This window comes from Hibiscus syriacus, unplaced genomic scaffold, assembly GCF_006381635.1.
Source record: "Hibiscus syriacus cultivar Baekdansim isolate YM2019G1 unplaced genomic scaffold, ASM638163v2 tig00113145_pilon, whole genome shotgun sequence".
NCBI lineage: Eukaryota > Viridiplantae > Streptophyta > Magnoliopsida > Malvales > Malvaceae > Hibiscus > Hibiscus syriacus.
The window spans coordinates 1,752,724-1,773,107 of record NW_024063445.1 but is presented as its reverse complement, the minus strand read 5'-3'; the positions used below and the strand labels follow the sequence as shown (position 1 = coordinate 1,773,107).

The window sequence follows — 20,384 nt, the reverse complement described above, 5'->3', positions numbered from 1 at the left end:
GTTGAGATTCAGATATTTTCAAGTGATGTTAATTCACATTCAGAGTATAAGAAAAATGAGTGAATAGTAAATTTTAGGGTTTACCAATCAATGACGATGATAATCAATGTCAATCGATGATGGTCGGTAGTGACAATGGTGAGTGGTGGTGGCGATGAGAGACTTTGATTGAATTTAAGGGTCAATTTGATATTTTATCTAAATTTTAGGGATCAAAATGATATTTCATCTAAAGTTGAGGTCTAACTAGTGTTCTATTAAAGTTCAGGGGTAAAACTAAAAAGTAACCCCTTTTGACTCACTTGTCACGTCTTCAGACTCTCGGGAGTTAACAACTCGGTGACTAAAATCTAACGATTGATAACTTAAGTGACCAAAATTTAATAAATCGATAATATAAGTGACCAAAACTTAAATTTTTTGAGTGCTTGAGAAAAAATGTATAATTATGAAAGGAAATACAGATCGAGTAGTTTATCCAATATTTTATAATTCATTATAAAATAAGGACTTTGGCATATTTAAAATTTTCTTTGTCAATTGATAATGACCCACATACATTTTATAGACGCAATTGCTCGAATCCATAATATTTATGAGAACAATATTCTCTTCTACTACTGAGATCACTCAATAGATTATTTTTTTAATTGCTTGTATCATTTTTGTTTATAAATGAAAATTCTAATATAAATAGTTAAAAAAATCTGATAACCCAAACATGAAAAGAAATGTTAAGACTTGGATATCTCCTCAATTATTCCAACATTTATTGGAAATAGGATATTGTCAATATAATACTCTCAAGAACTGAAGTTGTCTTTGCAACCGAAAAATGGTGATATTTCGCAATCTTAAGCAAATTGTACACCATCTCACTTCGAATCTTTTGAGATTTTTAGAACATGCATACAATATGTTACAAAATTGGAGTCAATGTCAAACATCAACAACTTGTTTTAAATTAATTTCCCTCTCAAATTTGTTACCATTAAACATATGGGTAAAGTACACAAATGTTCCCCAACTATATGACACTATCTTATTGAGTCCCTTGATTATTAAAAGTTATGAACCATTTTATAATATTAAATTATCGAGAGACTCAACAAATCAATATCATAAGTTAGGAACCATTTGTGTACTTTACCCTAAACTTATTATATTGAAAGTCTCCTCTGTCAAGTGCATGAACCGCCGATTCAGTATTTCTCGATCGTTACAAAACTTAAAAGTCAACATCCCTGCTCTGTCAAGCTTAAACAACCAAGTCAATCACCCACCATAATGCAATTCCATTGCCATTTTTCAATATATAACTCCAACAAAGTAGTGATCTCTTCCACATTTAGAGAAAGATGACTCCATTATCAAGGAAAACCATACAACATTTCACCCATTCTCATTCATTACGAGAAGTTTCAGCCGACTCCGAGATCCTTTGCGGTGGTTGCAAGACTCTAGGTTCCAGCTTCCGCTATGGACGTGAACTCTGTGATTTTGATCTCCATGATCACTGTGGAACCTGCCCTATGGAACTGTCTTCTTTTCTGCACGAGCATGGCCTCAAACTGGTCATTAGAAAGCCAAAGGCTACGTGACAGAATGATCGTTTCTGTGACTTATGTGGCGACCTCGTCGAAGGACTTTTCTATAGGTGCAGCATTTGTGATTTCGATGTGCACCCTCTTTGTACCCAATTGCCAGAAGATGTGCGGCATGCGATGCATCCATATCATCCTCTGAGGCTGCAACGATCAGTGCCTGGCAAGTGCATGGTCTGCAATGATACATGCAAGTCTTGGCATTATAGATGTGGGCTTTGCAGCTTTGATCTTCACCTCGAGTGTGTCTTATCACCTTGCAAGGGTGCAATGCCGACAACGTCAACGGCTCGATCTTTGAAAACACCAATGCCACCACCTTCGCCTGTTTTCAGTCATTGTTATGGTTATGGCTATGGGGCCAATCCATTTCCACCACCTCCGAACTCTGCATATGCTTACGGGGTCCCTGTTGCACCACCCTATTTTGGTCCTTATGATCATGATGGTTATGGAATCCTGTCTAGCTCGTTCCAAACCAACTTCCATTGTCAGCATGGTAATAGCAGTCAAGGTCAAGGAGGTGCTGGAAAGGTTCGAAAGAAAATGTATGCAATTGCTGGGAAACTGGCTCTTGGAGTGCTTTCAAACGTTGTGTTTGGAACCTTGTCACTGTGATCTTGTCATAAGAGCATTGGTGTTTCAGTTGCTTCCTTTTTTTATCTACTTTTCTCTTTGTCCACAACTCAGTAACTTAAAGCGTTAAAAACGATGTACAATTCCAGAAGAATAAAATTCTAACATGGTCGGAAACTCTGAATAATTCCTTTCTTTAGACGATACGTACCTGAAAGGCCAACAATTCGTTGTTCCAAAGACAAACGCATGCTAACTAATCAATACAGGGAACTTGCCCCTGCCTTGTCTTTCGTTTAAAGAAAGTAAAGCAAAAAGCTAATAGATGCTAAATCATCTCATATTTCACCATCCCACAGTTCTTCAAGGCTCTTGTAAGGACTGCAAGTTGGATGTACTGCAAATTCCCATCGCAGGAGTCTTTGCTGCAAAAGAGAATCGATAATTCTTTAGTATGCGCTCATGCTTGTCCATGAGATGATCCTTTTTTTCTCCTTTTATCTAGTAAAATAGAAACATGAGATGAAAGCATCTTTACCTGATGGATGCCCTAGATTTTCTCAAAGAGCTCTGGAGGTATGGACCAAACAAACAGGCTGAAGTATTGCTTGATCCTAGACTCGTTCACACTTTTCGAAAGAACACTGTGACCGCTCTGAATACCCCATCACAAAGCAACTTGTGCCAGAGACTTATTAAGTTTTTCAGCAATTTCAATCAGAATTGGTTCCTTCAAGACTTCTCCTTTAATCCAAGACCCTGGAGATCCAAAAGGGGAAAAATGCCTGCAGAAACATTCATATTCATATGATTCAAATGCCAAGAATCTGTGTATATAACACGAATAACAAGACCGAAATGAAATCAATTCTGTCTTATACCGATAGATGAACACCGGTGGACTTGCACAAGTCGTGTAGCCCAGGCTGATGCCAAACAGGATGGCATTCGACTTGATTGACAGCAGGAGGAACTTTGGCATACTTCAGCAAATCCTGCAACTTCTTAGTTGAGAAGTTGCCAAGTCCAATGGCTCGAGCCTTACCGGATGTATACAAGCTCTCCATCGCAGCCAATGTCTCGAGAACACAAGGGGGAGCCATGATTTCAGGATCCCATCCCCTCATACCAGGCTTCGTACGAAATGGACAATGTATCTATATGTTATGAATGTCAAATTTTGGGAGCATTTCAAGCATAATATAATGTGAAAATTGAACTAAAACAGCAGTAAACATACAAGATAGAGATCGACATAGTCAATTGTAGATCTTCCAGAGTTCTTGCCAATGCTTTGGGCACATCTTCAGGTAAATGATCGCAACACCTTTTCAAATTACGGGAAATCAAAAATGGAATCAATTCACAAACTGGAAGCAGTTCTTGAACACTTCAGCATAAAATCTGGGTTTTACCATAGTTTCGATGTGATAATGATTTAATTGCGCTTCACCATTCCAGAGGAAAACAGACCCTCCCCAATCTAGATTTTCAAGAAACAATCAGTTGTGCTATGTACCAAGCGATTACAAGATAATATCTTTAAGAATTTTTTAATGGCGGGCACACACCACAAATACAATTGTTTTCCGTTATATTTACCCACCTCTTCTTCTTCTTCATAGTATTTCTTAATGGAATCAAGTAACCTCCTTTAATAGGAAAATCTGAAAGAGAAAGAAATAAAGGAAATAATTGAAGATAAAAGAACCTTGATTGCAGTAACCACAGATTCACCAACAACACCGGGAAAAGTTTTCCGTTATATTTACCCACCTCTTCTTCTTCTTCATATTATTTCTTCTTTTCTAGGTTACTTCTTTTCTTCCTCTTCTTCTTCCTCTTCCTTTTCTTCTTCTTATTCCTCCTCCTCCTAAAATCTCACCTCTCCAAAAACTGCTCAAACGGGACTTCACTCCCACACTCAAATTCATCATCCAACTCTTATTCTTTTAAAACGCTAACAAATTCCGTGGCAATATTAGGCTTTGTTCCTTGCTTGCAATTTTGACCTACAGTAACATTGAATGTCAAAGGAAGTTTGCAGAAATGACAAATATATACTAAAATAAATTCATTTTTTTTTTTGCTAAGATTTGACTGAATTCAGACTGGCTTGATATTGAAGAATTGCAAGTGTGTGTGTGTGTAGCTTATTGTGTTGTTGCCAAAGATGCTGTTGGAAAGCCGATACAACGGTGACCAAAAGTCTCAATAAGGAGTTTGGGTATGAATATTTAATTTAGCTTGTTTAAATTATATACATGTGTTATAATATTGATTATGATATTTATAAGTATAAAAAGAATATTATGAATAAGTTTTAGAGTATGAACTGCTCTAGATCATTTTCATAATTGAAAATGCATGAAAGGATGCATAAAGGCATGAACGAATGCCATAATTGAAAATGCATGAAAGGATGCATAAAGGCATGAACAGATGCCATAATTTAAATTGCATGAAAGGATGCATTAAGGCATGAACGGATGTCATAATTGGAAATGCTTGAAAAGGGTGTATGAGGACATTAGAGGATGTCCTTTATATTAAAAAGAATAAATGAATGTGTAAATATGTGATCATAGACATGAGTGACTTAAATGAGCTAAAGATAAGTATGTTGGACATACTAAAGATTATATTAGAGATAATAATGTTTGAGTATAATAGGAATGATTTAACACATTCTTGTGGATGGTATAAATGCTTCTAAAGTGAAATAACTATGAAATACTTATGTATTTTTTTAATGTTATTTGCTATATTATCTCACTAAGTAAATGCTTATCGTGTGTGGTTTCTCACGCGTAGGACAAAGACAAGATTAACTGAGTAAGGAGTGCTTTTGTAACTGTGGTGATCATCAACTAAGGTGGAAAAATATGTAACACCATACAATCTAATATATTTTGGAAGTTTTATTGGCATGTAATCACAATACTTAAATGTTTTTAAATTCAAACAATTGAAATGTATGACATGTTGAAAGAAATATTTTGTATTATATTAATATATTATGTTTTAAAAAATCTTTATGGTGACATCCATATCTCATGTACGGAAGGGTATATAGGAAACGAGTGTTTCAAATTTGGTTGTAATTACTTGATTTAGGGGATTTGTTATTAATTGGGCAAATCTTAGCCGTTGATGTAAAACGATCTTGGCTATTGATTGAGAGGGAGATCAACTATAAATAGAGAGCTCTCCTCCTCATTTGTAATCATCCAATTTCATTCATTCTCTTTGAGAGAGTAATAAAATCTCTGAGGCATTTACTCTATACTTTTAGAGTTCTTTGTTCTTTATTCTCTTTGTGTTGTTGCATATCTTGGCGGCTAGGAGTAGCCACACTTGTGTTTGCACTTCCACACGATAGTCCAACCTTGGTGGCTTGGAGTAGCCATGTTGGTGTTAAAGCTTCCGCAATCCTAGAAGCCTTGAGGGTTTGGTTCCAACCTTTGTGAGTTTGCATGCTCACTTAGTTTGGTTAAGGCTTACTTAGTCGCATAGAAGATCAAGAAGCGTCTAAGGCCGTACAACCCGTCAGACCTTATTTATGATATTCCGACGGTTTGGGCTTGAAGGTTCTGAGGGCGTGACACTTGAAACTAGAGGACAAAAATATATATCTCAAATCAAATCATTTTATTATATTTCTTTGAGACAAGTATTGTATCTCCGCTAAAATATCATTCACACATTAACTCTATTATAATGGACATTTTGAGGGTTAAGAAGCATCCTCAAATCTCACGCACTAAAGAATTCTATAAGACATGAAGGGAATGCCTTACGAGGAAAAACCTCAAACATTTGATGTCCCTCGGAAAGCTACGACCTATTATATGATTTAATATAATGAAATTTAATTTAATCAGTTATTTTTTTAAATATTGAACTAACTGATTATTCGTTCATAATTATATATTTATGTTAAAAAAAATTTATGATCTAATCATAAGTTATAATTTCTAATAATATTTTAGAAAAATTCAAATGAAAGTAAACAATTAAATTCGTAAAAATCCTTAATATAAAAAATCTCAAAAAATTTATGAGTTAAAAATTTATATATTTTTCAAAAAGTATAATTATATTTAATTTTAAAAAATAAAATGCATAAACTAATATAAATGTCAAAAATATGATTTTTTTTTATTTTTACAATTTTATATAACGGGTTTTTAGAATTTTTATTTTTATGGTACTTGATAATGTCACGGGCCTAGACTGTTGCTAGCAAGTTCGTACGGACTTAGAAGTTTTCAAGGTCGAAAATTGACTAAGTAACCCAAACCCACACTAGGCAAGAAACCTTAGAACGTTGCGGAAACAAAGGAAATAGGGGAAAATAAAGAGATGGACGCCCAAATGAAAAAGAGAGTGTAATACCCCGAATATCAGGTCAGTGACTATATTAAAATGATTTAAAAATTTTGGGAATTTAATTGAATAAATGGTAAAGTATAAGAAATGATTTAGAAATTGTGTTTAGACCAATTAGTATGAATGGAAGAATGAAAGGTCATTTTGGCGCTTTAGAGGGGAATAGATTTAAGAGTTATTTTAATTAGGATATTTAAAAAGAGGAAAAAGGGGAAAGTTGAAAAAACAAGCTTAGTCAGCTTCTCATCTCCTTCTTCCCGTGATCCCGTGCTCTTCTCCATAGACAAAGGTAAGGCTTCATTTAGCTAGTTTTTCTTTTCGTTTTTGGTTTGTTCTTTAAACCTTAAGTGATGTGGAAGCTTAAGGAAAGTTTAAAGAGGATTAAAACTAACAGATGGGTGATTTATTTGAGATTGAAGAAAAAGGGTTTTTGAGTGATATGTTGAAATATGAGTTTTTATTGAGGTTTACAAGTATATTTGACTTGTCAAAGATGTAAATAAGAGATTAAAAGCCTTAAAACAGATTAAAAACATGTATGAAAAAGTAGTGTGATTCTTAGTTTGGGATGTTCTTTGGAGATTTTAGATGTTATAAGTAGCTAAATGGAGGAAAGTTAGTTGGGTTAAGTGATATTAAGTTTAAGGGTATTGATAGAGGTGAAAGTAAGTGAATTTAACGAAATTTGGGAGAAAATCGAGCTGAAAATTTGAAAATCTGGGTAAGGATATCGGTACTGGAAGAACGATACTTATACTATAGGTTTAAATTTAGGGAAATAGGATGAACAGTATCGATACTAATGTAATTAGTATCGATATTGATGCAATTAGTATCGATACTGATGCAATTAGTATCGATATTGTGTGGGTATATATACTAAGAGGAAGGTATTGATACCATGTATTCCAAAATGCGGAAAATGTATCAATACTGAAGGGAGTATCGGTACCATAATATAGAAGTATCGATACCATGGTAGGGGTACCGATACTATTGAATCTGGAAAATATAAGATAGGATGATTTTTTATAGAGATTGAATATAATAGTACTTTTGAGTATTATTCAAAGTATAAATGTTAGAGAGTATACTAACATGGGTATGGTATGTGTACATAATGGATACTAACATGGGTTTGGTATATGTACATAATGGATGCTTGTGTAGTCGTAACCAAGCTCATGAGTCAAGCAAGAAAAAGGGCAAGGATAAAGTTGCCGAGTAATTGGATATCATTACAACATACTAGTGAGGCATATCAGGTGAGTGCATTTATTATACTTATATGAAGAGAGGAAGAGTCGCGATGAGTCAACCTCGAATGTTTTGTTAAACATATGTTTTACAACGTTCTGGTATATTTTCATAATGTGTATGGGAATGATATTGTGAATAAGTTTTAGATTATGAACTGCACTAAAATGAATGGATGAATATTGATGTTGTGCAATGGTTATAGATGTTGCCAAAATAAATGTCTAAATATGTGAATTTGACTTAAAAGCTGATTGTATGTGCATTGAGAGTCATAGGTGCATTGAGAGCATAATAGGTGCCACTAATGAAAGTTATCAATTGATTTTGTTTAATGCATAACAATGCATTATAAGAATAAAAGGTGCCACCCATGGTATTAATAAAAGGTGAATTACCATTTCAACATACTTCATGTATGAAAGATTATCGATCGATTTTGTTTAATGTATAACGATGCATTATCGGCATAAAAGGTGCCACTCATGGTATTCATAAAAGGTGAATGAACATTTCGACACTTCGATGCAATGCATGTACCTTACATTCTCATTTGACATACATTGGGAAAACTAAAGGATAATTGGGAAAAATATACAGAAAAAATAGGTATGCTGGGCATACTAAGAATAGTTTTGATGACTATATGAAAGAAACTTAGTTTAACTAAGATCGTTTTAACTGATTATTATAAAGTATACGATTTAGTTCATATTCCAATAGCCATGTTATACTTGTGTATGAATTGCAGTTCCTTCACAATTAAATGAATAATATATTCATTTAAAGTGGAATGAAATGTAAATTAAGATGACATTTCAACCAAATGTGTTCATCTTCTCCTCCAAAAACTGCGTGGGTTTCTTCAAAGGTAAGAGATCTTCAACTCATTTTTCAAGCAATTTCTTTAGGATTATGAGTATGATGAAAATAGAAAATGGTTATTTGCGAAAAACGCTATCATTTGGTACTAATATTGCATGATAATATATCTTGATTTCAAATATCCCCAATTCTGGAAATTTGGGTTTATACTATGGTTGTTGAAATTGATGATGATTATTGATGATTTTGAGGTTGTAATAATTGATGAAGAACCTAAGGATGAAGTTAAAGAAAACAGTTTGGATTTTGATTATGGCATTAGGTTCGAAAATTCACCAGAAAATATATAAATATAATTTGGAGGTTATTTTTATATATTGTGTTCATATATGGATCTAGTTTTGTTTAAAAAAAACTGGGATCAAGTTCAAGTTGTATACAAATATATATGAATTTTTAACTGAGGAAAGGTCAGAAAAGTCGGACAGCAGAATTCTGTACAAAACAAATTATGTTTGTGAAATTTGAAAATTCACCATAAATTGTACAGAATGAATTAGAAGGATTTGTTTACATGGATAGATTCGTATTCGAGTCTAGTTTTTAACGGAAGAAACGGAATTGAATTCCAGTGTCTATATCAATACAGAATAATGATTCTTTAAGGGTAGTGCGAGTTGTCTGAATTCTGGAAAATTAATGGGTTGTTGTGTAAGTGTTGTATAATTGATGTACTATTCTGGAAATTGTTGTTTGAGAATTGAAATGAGTGTTAGATGTGAAATTGATTATTTTGGGAAGATTGAAATGATTGGTGATCTAAGTACAACAATTGCATAGTTGGGGTACTTAAATGTATTTATGTTTTTGTAAAAGCATTTGAATGGAAATAATTTCAATGTTGGAATTATTGGTATTAAGAATTTAAGTGGTAAAATGGTGAAGACCATTTTGGGTAAATTGGAAAAGTTGGTTCCAATGTTATAAGTAATTATTAAGAGTTTAATATTTTGATAGATGATGAATTTCAAATATAGTATGGAGATATGGTGGAATGTATTTATGTTACTAAAATACTAACATATGTATTGTTATAAATTTGTGATTTATACAGATCATGGTTGATTTGCAATTGAAGCAAGTCAAGTATAAAAAGGGTATATTGTGGACAATAGTGAGGCACAAATATTTTGAAAGATATAAAGTGTCAAGGTGAGTGCAATACATGCATGAAATTATACATGGATGTTTTATACATCATAAGGAAGACTTGCGATAAGTCGACCTTGTTTATATCGGCATGATTTTATATCATTTTTTATAAATTGACATTGAGATGTCAGAGTATGGAATTAAAATGCATTGAACATGAAAAAAATGTGATATTTTACCATGAATGTTTTCGGGTATGAACTGCCCAATGTTAAATTTGATAATATACTTTGCCATGGATGGATCGAATAAAGTAGACTATATGCCCAAGTAAGTCATTGAGGGATAGGGTATAGTTGGCATGCCATAGAGTATAGCAGATGCAGATTTATAATACACTTCGGTGTATATGGTGGGCACGACCTTATGTGTAATACACTTCGGTGTATATGGTGGGCACAACCTTATGTGTAGCACTACGGTGCAAATATTACTCGAATACCCAGGGTCCTCAAGGTTTAATATTGGGCTATTGGCTATGGATTATGTTTTATTGGTTAATAAATGGTAACCATGCAAATAAGCTTTTGAGTTTACGGAATAATGGCAAGTATATAGGAAAAATAAGCTTACGAGCTTATGGAATTTAAATGGTAAGTATTTTGGTAAAATAAGCTTATGAGCTTATGGGATAAATGGTAAGAGATTTTATATTATTTTGATCATGGTAAAATATTGGATATGTTAGTAAAATGATTTTATGGAAATTTGATTTTTGATATTGAAAATCATGCATGAATTGTATTGCACTATTAAATGTTTTAATTGCCTCACTAAGTTTATACTTAGCGTGTGATGATTTTCACTCGTAGGTAAAAAGCCTGTAATGGAATAAAGAGTTCAAAGTGACATCGAGCATCGGGGAGTATATTTCAATATCAGTAAGACATCCTATTGTGAAATTTTGAAATAGATAGTGGCATGTAATTAATAATATTCAATTTACTTTGTTGAATATAGTTGGAAACAAAAATAGAATTTTGATAGTGAGGAAATGTTAAGTTTTTATAAGTTAATATGTAATTTTCTGAAATTACTGTAGCAGTTACTGTAGCATGAACAATAACCACGTTTTTAAACAAAATTTCTAGATTGTTAAAGGGGTACCGATTCCTCTGCTACAGGGAATCGATTCCCCCACTGTTCACTGTTTTAAGAAAATAAATTTTAAATCACTTTTGAATCGTAAAATGGTTTTAGAAATTCGGATAGCATCTATAATCTGTATAGGTATAATTATACGGGTTATGGGTGTTAAATTTATTGGCATCAGAGCTACAGGTTTAGCCGATTCTAGGACTAAACCGAGGTTGTTTTGGAGTTAAAAAGTGTATACATGCCACTAGGATGTCAAAAGTTACTGATAGTTGTATATATACTGTGATGATGCTTATTGGGAGTAAAGTTATTCTTTACTAATGTATGATGATTATGACTATGTTCAGATGTTGGAAATGAAAGATAAAAGTAAGAAAGTCGAAATTGTTTTAAAGAATGTCGAGATCGAAATCGACAAAAAGGGACCAATATGACTTATGTAAAACACCTTAGAAGGGTGAATGTTGTAAGGGATTTTACTCCATTTTGTGGAAGAAATACCTAGTTTTCAATGAAGTTTCTGGATTGGAAGAATCGATTAAAAAGTTTGAACAGTTTATAAGAAAAGTTGAATCGGATGAGGATCTAGAGGAGATTTCTGAATCTAGTAATGATTTGGGGGTTTCTCCAGGTAAGCTTAAATAAGTGAGAAATATTTAAGCTAAGCATTAAATTGTTTAAAGTATTGGGGATTTGAGAAAGAGGAAATAAATAAGCAATAATAAGTAGTCTGCTAAAAGTTTAAAGAAAGTTGAGTTATTAGTGAATCAAATGGTTATGAGTTGGATTGAGAATATATATCAAGTCCATAAAATTGGATAGAGTTACCTTGTGAAGGTAAATATGCGAATATGGATTATCTAACATTCCATGTTACGATGAATTATTGTTTAGATTGAGATGGATTCTCAAGAACTTGAAAAGTGTCAAGTACGTAATGATAAGAAAAATAGTAAATTCGTTTGATAGTGTGATTTTAGCATTAACTGCTATGAAGATATTGCTACAAATTTATCAAGTTTCCTATTGAACGTTGTGAACATTGAAATTTTCATTGAGATGTAAAATGTTGCAATTGCTCAAGAATAATTTCTATGGATCTGGATAGGTTATACAAGTTTCCTTAAGACGAAATAAGGAATTCCAAAGTAGAGATATTCAATTCTACTTGATATCGAGTGATATTATTGTGGAAGACCTATGGGTCATGGTCACGGTCATGATACAAGGGTTAGAAGGACAAATAGTAAATGTCCGATAAAGATTCAGAAGCTTATGTTTTTGATGAATCTTATAGGATCATCATTAACGATTTGTAGATCATTTTCATCATGAGTTGGTTGTCTCTGCAGTAAGGTTGGGTTAATAGTCGCAAGAAGCGATTAATTTAGAAAAAAATACAGAGAAATTAAATTTTTTAATGATGATGAAAAAGGTGAAATCATGAATAAGTGATATTAGTAATAGTTGCGATTAACGGTTGCGATTAAGATGATATGAAAAGGATGCATAGCTTTTCTAGCTAAGGTAATAGATACTCAAGTATCTGAAGTAAGATTATATTCTATTTCCATAACTTGGGAATTTCCATATGTCTTTTTAGATTTATTATTATGGGTTACCTTCAGATTGAGAGGTGGAATTCAATATTAAGGGTTATTAAGGCATTGATCTTGTATCTATGGATTCATATCGAATGATTGCGATTGAGCTAAAAGAATAAATAAACAAATGCAAGAGCTGATAAATGGAGGATGCATTAGACTGAATATTTAATACCTTGGGGTAAACAGGTATTGGTTATAAAAAAATGGATATATGCAATTATGCATAGATTATTGAAAAGATTATTGATAGTTAAACAAAGTAACTATCAGAAACAAATATCCTATTTTGAGGATTGATGACATGTTTTATCAGCTTAAAAGGAGCAGTAATGTTTCTAAAATTGATATTCGAATGGGATATCACCGGTTAAATTTTAAAGAGGAAGATGTTCCAAAGTTATTTTTCAAGAAATGGTATAGACACTACGAGTTTGTAGTAAAGCCGTTTGGTTTGAAAAATGCTCAGGTAGCATTCATAGACTTGATGAATCAAGTATTTCAATTTTACTTGGATTAATTTGAGGTGGTTGTATTGATGACATTCGGGTATACTCGAATACAAAGATAGAGCATGATGCTTATCTTCGTATTGTATTCAAAATATTTAAGGATAAAAAGTTATATGCTAAACTGTCAAAGTGTGAGTTTTGACTATTAGAAGTTGATTTTCTTAGTCATGTTGTCTCGGCATATGGCATAAGAGCTAAAAATATATATTATAAGAAAAAAAACAGAAGAAGAAAAAAAATAGAAAAAGAAAATGAAAACGAAGAAGAAAAAAATGAAAATGAAAAAGAAAAGAAAAAGAGAAAAAAAATGAGAAATGAAAAAAAATATTTCACTTGTGGAAAAAAATGCGAGACTAAAGACTTTGAAGTCAACTTTGATGGAAATTATTGAGGAAGAATTTGTATTCCTCATAATGATGAGTTGAAGAAATATATTCTTTCTAAGGCACATTATAGTCTACTGACTATGCATACAAGTGGGAACAAAATGTATCAGGATGTAAAGAGTTATTTTGGTGGCCAGGTATGAAAAGAAACATTACTGAGTTTGTTGTTACATGTTTGACATGTCAACAAGTAAAAGTTGAGAATCAAGTGCTTTCGGAATTATTACAACTGATTTCTATTCCAGAGTGGAAGTGGTAAAGAGTCACTATGAATTTTGGTTAATGGACTACCTTTGACATCAAATAAAAAGGATTTCATTTGAGTAATAGTGACTGGTTAATTAGATCGGCACATTTCATTTGAGTAATAGTGAATGGACTATGCATTGGATAAATATACGGAGTTGTATATCAAGGAGATAGTTCGATTACAAGAAGTATCAATATCCATTATATCTTACAGGGATCCAAAGTTTATTTTAAGACTTTGGAAATATTTGCATAAAGTGTTGGGTATTTGATTTAATTTCAGTATGATTTTTCATCCATAAACGAATGATAAGTCAGAAAGTACTATTCAGATATTGGAAGATATGCTGAGTGCATGTTTGATTGATTCTAAGGAATCATGGAAAAAGAAAAAGTATTTATTTTTAGTAGAATTTTCCTACAATAACAGTTATTAATTGAGTATCAAGATAACTCCGTATGAAGTTGTATATGGGAGAAAATAACGAACACCATTGAATGGGTTCAAGTTAAAAGATCGGAATCTTGTTGGCCCAAATTTATTGAAAGAGGTTTATGATAAAGTACAGATAATTGAAGAAAGTCTCAAGATGGCATTTGATCGACAAATGTCTTATGCAGGCTTGAAGCGAAAAGAGATTAAAATTCATTAAAGTGATAAAGTTTTTCTTAAGGTATCGCCTTGGAAAAAAAATTACGCCCAAAAGGCAAAGAAGAACTAAGCCTAAGATTCATTGGATCTTATAAGAAAAAAAAATTTGGACTGATGGATTATCAGTTAACATTAACTCTGGAGGTAATTGGGAACCAGAGTTGGAAAAAGTATACAATATTTTTCATGTGTTGATGCTTAGAAAGTATCAATTGGATATTTCATATGTCATTTCATCAGAGGAAATTAAGATACAAACGGATTTGACTTATGAAGAAGAACCAATTTATATATTAGCTCGAGAAATCAAAGAACTACGTAACAAGATGATTTCTCTAGTTAAAGTGATTCAGAAAAATCATAATGTAGAGGACGTTACTTGGGATAGAGAGGATGATATGAAAATGTGTAGATATTTTTAAATCAGATTGAAGAATTTGATTAAACAAGTTCAAAATATAATGATGTTCATGATCTTTACAAAATTCTCAAAGTAAAGAGGAAAAATTGGAATTCAAGAAGTTGACAGAAGAGGTTTTTGCATGAGACGAGATTATGTCTTACCAGTTTGTACAACCCTAAATTAGGGTTATAAATCTACAATGGAAAGTGCAATCGTCATAAAAGAGAAGTTATGGTTTTCATAGAAAGTTTAGAGTTCGAGGATGGATTTTCTTAATGAGGGGAGAATTGTAATACCCCAAAAATTTAGATAATGACCAAAATGTAAATTTTGAAAGTTTGATGGTCAAAGTAAAAAATTGAGAAAAAATGTTTAGGGAATTAAGTGATAATTTCCTAAAAAGAATTTTATTCCATAACTAGATGGTTTAATCTTGAGAGTGGGGTTTTATAGAAATCACATTTATGGATTTGGAATTTTAGTAAAGAAAAATTAGAAAGGGTTAAAGCCGATAAGGAATCGGAAATTCGAATCGAATTGGAATGTTACAAAAATTTGAAGAATGTTATAAAATGGTTGGAAATATTATTGTAATATTTTAGATCAGAGAAAGTTGGTTTGGAAATGTGAAATTTTTCAGATTTAACCGAAACAGTGGAATTTAGTGACTAAACCGCAAGATTTGAAAATTCAGGGGAAATTTCGGATATAAAAGTCAAAACAATTTATATTTGACTTTGTAATAGGTTAATAATCAGATGTCTTAGTTTGATGGTGAATAAGAAGATTCATTAAGGGTGTTTTGGTCTTATCACAATTAAATGAATAATATATTCATTTAAAGTGGAATGAAATGTAAATTAAGATGACATTTCAACCAAATGTGTTCATCTTCTCCTCCAAATGCTGCGTGGGTTTCTTCAAAGGTAAGAGATCTTGAACTCATTTTTCAAGCAATTTCTTTAGGATTATGAGTATGATGAAAATAGAAAATGGTTATTTGCGAAAAACACTATCATTTGGTACTAATATTACATGATAATATAGCTTGATTTCAAATAACCCCAAATCTGGAAATTTGGGTTTATACTATGGTTGTTGAAATTGATGATGATTATTGATGATTTTGAGGTTGTAAGAATTGATGAATAACCTAAGGATGAAGTTAAAGAAAACAGTTTGGATTTTGATTCTGGCATTAGGTTCGAAAATTCACCAGAAAATATATAAAAATAATTTGGAGGTTAGTTTTATATTTTATGTTCATATATGGATCTAGTTTTGTTTAAAACAAACGGAGATCAATTTCAAGTTGTATACAAATATATATGAATTTGTAACTGAGGAAAGGTCAGAAAAGTCGGACAGCAGAATTCTGTACAAAACAGATTCTGTTGGTGAACTTTGAAAATTCACCATAAATTGTACAGAATGAATTAGAAGGATTTCTTTATATGGATAGATTCATATTTGAGTCTAGTTTTTAACGGAAGAAACGGAATTTAATTCCAGTGTCTATATCAATACAGAATAATGATTCTTTAAGGGTAGTGCGAGTTGTCTGAATTCTGGAAAATTAATGGGTTGTTGTGTAAGTGTTGTATAATTGATGTACTATGCTGGAAATTGTTGTTTGAGAATTGAAATGAGTGTTAGATGTGAAATTGATTATTTTGGGAAGATTGAAATGATTGGTGATTTAAGTACAACAATTGCATATTTGGGGTACTTAAATTTATTTATGTTTTTGTAAAAGCATTTGAATGGAAATAATTTCAATGTTGGAATTATTGGTATTAATAATTTAAGTGGTAAAATGGTGAAGACCATTTTGGGTAAATTGGAAAAGTTGGTTCCAATGTTATAAGGAATTATTAAGAGTTGAATATTTTGATAGATGATGAATTTCAAATATAGTATGGAGATATGGTGGAATGTATTTATGTTAGTAAAATACTAACTTATGTATTGTTATAAATTTGTGATTTATACAGATCATGGTTGATTTGCAATTGAAGCAAGTCAAGTATAAAAAGGGTATCTTGTGGACAATAGTGAGGCACAAATATTTTGAAAGATATAAAGTGTCAAGGTGAGTGCAATACATGCATGAAATTATACATGGATGTTTTATACATCATAAGGAAGACTTGCGATAAGTCGACTTTGTTTATATCGGCATGATTTTATATCATTTTTTATAAATTGACATTGAGATGTCAGAGTATGGAATTAAAATGCATTGATCATGAAAAAAATGTAATATTTTACCATGAATGTTTTCGGGTATGAACTGCCCAATGTTAAATTTGATAATATACTTTGCCATGGATGGATCGAATAAAGTAGACTATATGCCCAAATAAGTCATTGAGGGACAGGGTATAGTTGGCATGCCAAAGAGTATAGCAGCTGCAGGTTTATAATACACTTCGGTGTATATGGTGGGCACAACCTTATGTGTAATACACTTCGGTGCAAATATTACTCGAATACCTAGGGTCCTCAAGGTTTAATATTGGGCTATTGGATTTGGATTAAGTTTTATTGGTTAAAAAATGGTAACCATGCAAATAAACTTATGAGTTTACGGAATAATGGCAAGTATATAGGAAAAATAAGCTTACGAGCTTATGGAATTTAAATGGTAAGTATTTTGGTAAAATAAGCTTACGAGCTTATGGGATAAATGGTAAGAGATTTTATATTATTTTGATCATGGTAAAATATTGGATATGTTAGTAAAATGATTTTATGGAAATTTGATTTTTGATATTGAAAATCATGCATGAATTGTATTGCACTATTAAATATTTTAATTGCCTCACTAAGTTTATACTTAGCGTGTGATGATTTTCACGCGTAGGTAAAAAGCCTGTAATGGAATAAAGAGTTCAAAGTGACATCGAGCATCGGGGAGTATATTTCAATATCAGTAAGACATCCTATTGTGAAATTTTGAAATAGATAGTGGCATGTAATTAATAATATTCAATTTATTTTGTTGAATATAGTTGGAAACAAAAATAGAATTTTGATAGTGAGGAAATGTTAAGTTTTTATAAGTTAATATGTAATTTTCAGAAATTACTGTAGCATGAACAGTAACCACATTTGTAAACAAAATTTCCAGATTGTTAAAGGGGTACTGATTCCCCTGCTACAGGGAATCGATTCCCTCACTGTTCACTGTTCATTGTTCGGGTACTATTCACTACTCATAAATAAAAATATTTTTAATTAAATTGTTATAACGAAACGAAATTTTATATGATATGATATTTTTATAATATCATTTACAATTTTAAGAAAATAAATTTAAATCGCTTTTGAATCGTAAAATGGGTTTAGAAATTCGGATAGCATCTATAATCTGTATAGGTATAATTATACGGGTTATGGGTGTTACAAACTGCACTAAAATGAAGGGATGAATTTTGATGTTGTGCAATGGTTATGGATGTTGCCAAAATAAATGTCTAAATCTGTGAATTTGACTTAAAAGCCCATTGTATTTGCATTGAGAGTCATAGGTGCATTTCGGCATAAAAGATGCCACTAATGAAAGTTATCGATCGATTTTTTTAATGCATAACAGTGCATTATAGGGATAAAAGGTGCCACCCATGGTATTTATAAAAGGTGAATTACCATTGCAACATACTTCGTGTGTGAAAGATTATTGATTGATTTTTTTAATGCATAACGATGCATTATCGGCATAAATGGCGCCACGCATGGTATTCATAAGAGGTGAATGTTTGGCACTTAGGTGCAATACATGTACCTTACATTCTCATTTGACATACATTGGGCAAAATAAAGGATAGTTGGGAAAAATAGGTATATTGGGCATACTAAGAATAGTTTCGATGACCATATGAAAGAAACTTGGTTTAACTGATTCTTATAAAGTATACGATTTAGTTCGTATTCCAATAGCCATTTTATACTTATGTATGAATTACAATTCCTTCAAATTATTATTATGAATTACAATTCCTTCAAATTATTATGTCTCGCTAAGTAAATACTTAGTGTGTGTTGATTTCATCCGTAAGTAAGAGCAAAGATTAGCCAAGTAAGGAGTGCAGCATCGATCAATCCAAGGTTGACTCATCAATAACCGTAGGACAATTATGTCTATTTTGATAATTAGGTGGCATGTATTTGAACTTAATAAAAATACTCTGTAATGTATTAAATTGACAATTTTTGTAATATGTTTCAAAGAATGTTTTATTATTATATTAAAATGTTTTGTTTTATTTTCCAAACAAAAATTTATGGGTTTTACAATTAAGTAAATGTTTTTAAAAGTCATGTGATACCTATGACTTGTGTACGGAAATGTATGTGTTGCAATGAGAGTTTAGAGTGAATGCTAACTTGTATTCCTCAATCTGAAGTGTGTAAATGAGGTGGGGTGGAGCCTCCTTTTATAGTTGAAGCCTCCTACAATAAACATTTATGATTAAATTACATAAAGGGTCAGGATGAGAGCACTACATTATCTACAAGCTTAAAACAAGGGAAAATTTGTAGAAATTATCTCTAAGATAATTTGAAATAATTATCATGCCTTTTCTCTCTCCAAGGAGGACAGGCCAACTCTCCTGGGTCTTCTAGAAGCACCAAAATGTGGCAAAGATAGTCTCTGGAAGCCTTGAACGAACTAGTCTCAGTCATGGGCTAGCGGTCCATGACATTCTCCCCTACTAGTTCTAGCAACGCCCTTTTTGCGTGACTAAAGTGAAACTGGTCTATCTTATCTCATAATTGCCATAAGGCTTCAGAAGGTTCCCAACTTCCCTCACTCTATGGATGTCCCTTCCACTAAACAAGGTATTCATCCCTTGGCCATTGTCCCACTCGATGAATGGATCTCTCTGCATGGATGACTTCTACTTCTTTCTTGTAAGAGACCTTTACCCAGATTGGCTCTTGGTGTGACTTCCCTCGATCTAGCTTCTCCTCATCCTGATGGTATAACTTCAACAAACTCAGATGGAACATAGGATGACCTTGGATGGTTGAAGGCAACTCCAATCTGTAGGCTATAGTGCCTACCCACTTAAGAACTTTAAACGACCCCTCGCATATTCACACAAGCCCTTTGTGATATGGGTTGTGCAATATCCCACTTAATTTGGCAAGGACAACGTCATTAACCTTAAAATTTACGTCCCCATGCTTTCGATCCTCCCACTTCTTGGTTCGTTTTCCGGCCTTGTGCAAACAAACACATGCTAGTTCTTGTTGTTATTGCCACTTTTTAGCAAATTGGTATGCTGTTGGATTTGGCCCCTTATACCCGGTCACAATCGTATTTAGTGTAAGCGGTTTCTACCGGTAACAATCTCAAATGGAATCTGATTGGTTGCTTCACTCCGCTACAAATTGTAGGAAAACTGGGCTATATCCAACAATTTTGGCCAGTCACGTTGTGTGGCACTCACATAGTGCCTTAAGTAGGTCTCTATGATTGCATCCAATTTCTCAGTATGCCCATCCTCTATGGATGAACACTCATCGATAAGTTCAAGATTGACCGCATCAACTTGAACAACTCATTGCAGAACCTCCCAGTAAATTTTGTGTCCCGATCACTGAT

General features: G+C 32.5%; 1 protein-coding gene and 1 pseudogene across 1 annotated transcript; one reads left to right on the top strand and one right to left on the bottom strand.

Moving 5' to 3' along the window:
• Window positions 1–1,358: 1,358 nt before the first annotated feature.
• LOC120185908 lies at window positions 1,359–2,222 on the top strand. The gene is made up of 2 exons (XM_039189986.1): window positions 1,359–1,540; window positions 1,658–2,222. The coding sequence occupies exons 1-2, from the start codon at window positions 1,359–1,361 to the stop codon at window positions 2,220–2,222; spliced, it is 747 nt and encodes a 248-aa protein (XP_039045917.1).
• A 296-nt stretch (window positions 2,223–2,518) lies between these two features.
• The window catches only part of LOC120185883, a 47,619-nt pseudogene continuing 29,753 nt past the window's right edge, over window positions 2,519–20,384 (bottom strand).